Genomic DNA, 3,032 nt, shown 5'->3' on the forward strand with positions numbered 1-3,032 from the left:
TATTAATACCTAAACCGGACAAAGTCCTCGGAGAACCACAGTCATATAGACCAATATGCTTGCTTGATACTATAGGTAAATGTCTTGAGCGAATAATACATAAGAGGCTTCTGGATGCCGTAGAGAATGTGCACGGCCTATCTGATAGACAATATGGATTTCGAAAGGCGAAATCAACTATCGACATACATACATACATACATATGTGGGGATTCTACCTGTTGTAAATTTTACTTTATAAATTTTAATCAATCACAATTTCATTTTACTTTTAATTTTATTTATATAAATAGTTGTTGAAAAAATTGTCATTAATATTTTTAATTTTTCTAAGTGACAAATAAATTTTGTTGAATAAAATACATTTTTTAAAAAACATTAATTGTGTTTTTTCATTGGTGACCCCGACGTTTTTCATTTCAACATGTCGTTATCTGAAGAAGAATTTGTATCACCACCAACGTCTCCTTCACTTGAGATTTCACGTGTTTCGGTAAAAATTCCACCATTTTGGAAGACTAATCCAAAATTGTGGTTTAGTCAAATAGAAAGTCATTTTTTTAATTCCGGTATTTCTCAAGATGCCACGAAATACCATGCACTAGTTGGGTCCGTTGAAAGTGATATCCTTAACGCAGTAAGCCACATAATTGAAAATCCTCCAACTCAAAATATGTATGGTACTCTCAAGTCCGCCTTACTTAATGAATTTCAAGATTCCGAGGAAAAGCGGCTGCAGAAATTGTTAGAAAATATTCAATTGGGTGATAAACGTCCCTCTACACTATTGCGTGAAATGCGGCAACTATTATCAGGTAAGATGTCAGACGATATGCTGAAATCTTTATGGTTTCAACGTTTGCCAGCAACTTTAAAAGCGGTGTTATCAATAAGTTCGGATAGTTTAGATAAACTGGCGTTCATGGCTGACAAAATAAACGATCAGCTAGATTCTTCCTCGCTTTGTCAAGTTAGTACGCCTATCCAAACTCCATTTGAACAATTAGAAAAGCAAATAAGTGAACTTATTCAACGTATTGATGGAATAAATACTTCTCCTGTATCCCATGGAAGAAAAAAAAACATTAATTGTGTTTTTTCACATACATATATAGTAGCTGGAGGAAAGGATCCAAAGAATAGTGTGTACTCGTGACCCTAGATGTCAAAAATGCATTTAACACGGCTAACTGGGAGAATATCGTCTGTGCTCTTGTACGAATAAATGTTCCAGTTTATCTTGTGGCAATAATAAAGGACTATTTCAGACAAAGAGTTTTTATATATGAAACCGACAAGGGAATGAAGGACTATAATGTCACAGGCGGAATACCACAAGGATCGGTGCTTGGACCATTACATACGATTTTAACAAAATTTGGGGATTTACATCCATTTTTGGGAATTTTACATTTTTAGACATTAACGGTATTCACAATGTAGAGTACTTGGCTTAGTAATAAAACAGAAGAGCTATTTATTGACAAACATTTCAATTTCTAATCTATTTGGTTTTATATTTTGTTTAAATAATCATATTTTATTTCTTTCATTTCTTCAGAATTTGATGAAAACCACAAAAATGTTAGATTTTTCGTTTCCAGGACACTACTTTGATAATAAAAAAATTAAAAAAGGATTTCATCAAAAGTGCACAGATATTAAATTGTTTTAAATTCTTGCTAAACACAGAAAGGTAAATCATTCTCTAGGAGCCAATTTTTGGCTTCGTATTTAAATGTAAATTACACTGTGCGAAAGTGAAAAAAATGTCAAAAAATTTCAGAAACATCCTCAAATTCAGAATTTATTGTAATAAAAAAGTTTTCAATGATGTTCGTCAACTTATCGTCGACCTGTAACTTAAGCTGGCCACACACGGTTGATTTGTGATTATGATTTGTTCGTGTTCGACATCTTGTTACTTGTTAATGGGGATGTGCGCGATAAAAATCACAAGTAATTGAAAATTTTCAATCACAAATCAGGCGAACAAATCATTCCGTGTGTGGCCAGCTTTAGTCAGTTTTTGTCCGACTTTATATTTTTCAACGGGTTTGGAAAGAAAAATGATTACGTTTTAAAATACAGTGCATCTTTTGATACATTTGTAAGTTATAAGTATTGTTTTTGTTAAGAATATCTAAAAAAAAAAAATTGTTTTTAATAACATTTCAATACTTATTTTGATATGAAAGCTTATACCAATTCAGAAAATTTAGTTCTTAACATGTCTTCTGTATATGTATATGAAAACTATTTGTGTTGAATTTTATTTGAGTTTGAAATATTTTTAAGAAATCTATACTCATTAATGGTAAATGAGTAAATGTAAAATGGTAAATTTGGTGAGGCAGGTTCGGCATATATAAAACATATTTTTGCTGAATTTGGTTTTTATATCTATATAACTAAGATATTTATGAGAGCTTAACTATTTTCAGATAGGGCAATCGTATGGGGGCTATGAGAAATGATGTACCCATTCAAATCGACTCAGAAAGTGATCCAGAACATATTGGTATACTTTAAGGTGGGTATTGGGACAATATTTTTGCAAGTTGCAAACATCAGCTCTTTGGAACTTTTTTCGAAAAAGTTTAATAACTTTTGCAAATATATACCGATTTCGACAAGTAATGTTTATATTGTCTTTAAAACACTGTGTAAAAAAATAGGTTTTCATAGAAAAAAATTAAAATAACTTTGTTGAATTTGAAAAACGACGAAAAAAATATGCAAAATGTGTGAGTTAGAGGTACTAAAGTACTACTTAAAACTGTTTTTTCAAAATAACTCAAAATTTTGAGGAAGTTTCAAAATCGGTTTTAGTATTCCCTCACCTAGGCCATTTTTTACAAAATATACTTTCTTTTTCTGGAATAAAAAATCGAATATTATAAAGCTCTTGATTTCTCAAGGAGTTATAAAAACTAATTCATACAAAAATCGGATAAACATCAAGAATTCTTTGGCAGGTTTCAAAGTAAAATGACATCTTCCAAACAACTTGTTCCAAAATCGATGAATCA

At 30.9% G+C, this 3,032-nt stretch overlaps 1 protein-coding gene across 1 annotated transcript; it reads left to right on the forward strand.

The window, feature by feature from the left end:
• The first annotated feature begins 424 nt into the window (after positions 1-424).
• Positions 425-1,700, forward strand: LOC135948944 (uncharacterized). Its single transcript, XM_065498397.1, has 2 exons — positions 425-1,034; positions 1,693-1,700. Exons 1-2 carry the CDS (start codon positions 425-427, stop codon positions 1,698-1,700), a joined length of 618 nt encoding a protein of 205 aa, XP_065354469.1.
• The last annotated feature ends 1,332 nt before the right edge of the window (positions 1,701-3,032 follow it).

This window comes from Calliphora vicina, chromosome 1 (assembly GCF_958450345.1).
Source record: "Calliphora vicina chromosome 1, idCalVici1.1, whole genome shotgun sequence".
Classification (NCBI taxonomy): Eukaryota; Metazoa; Arthropoda; class Insecta; order Diptera; family Calliphoridae; genus Calliphora; species Calliphora vicina.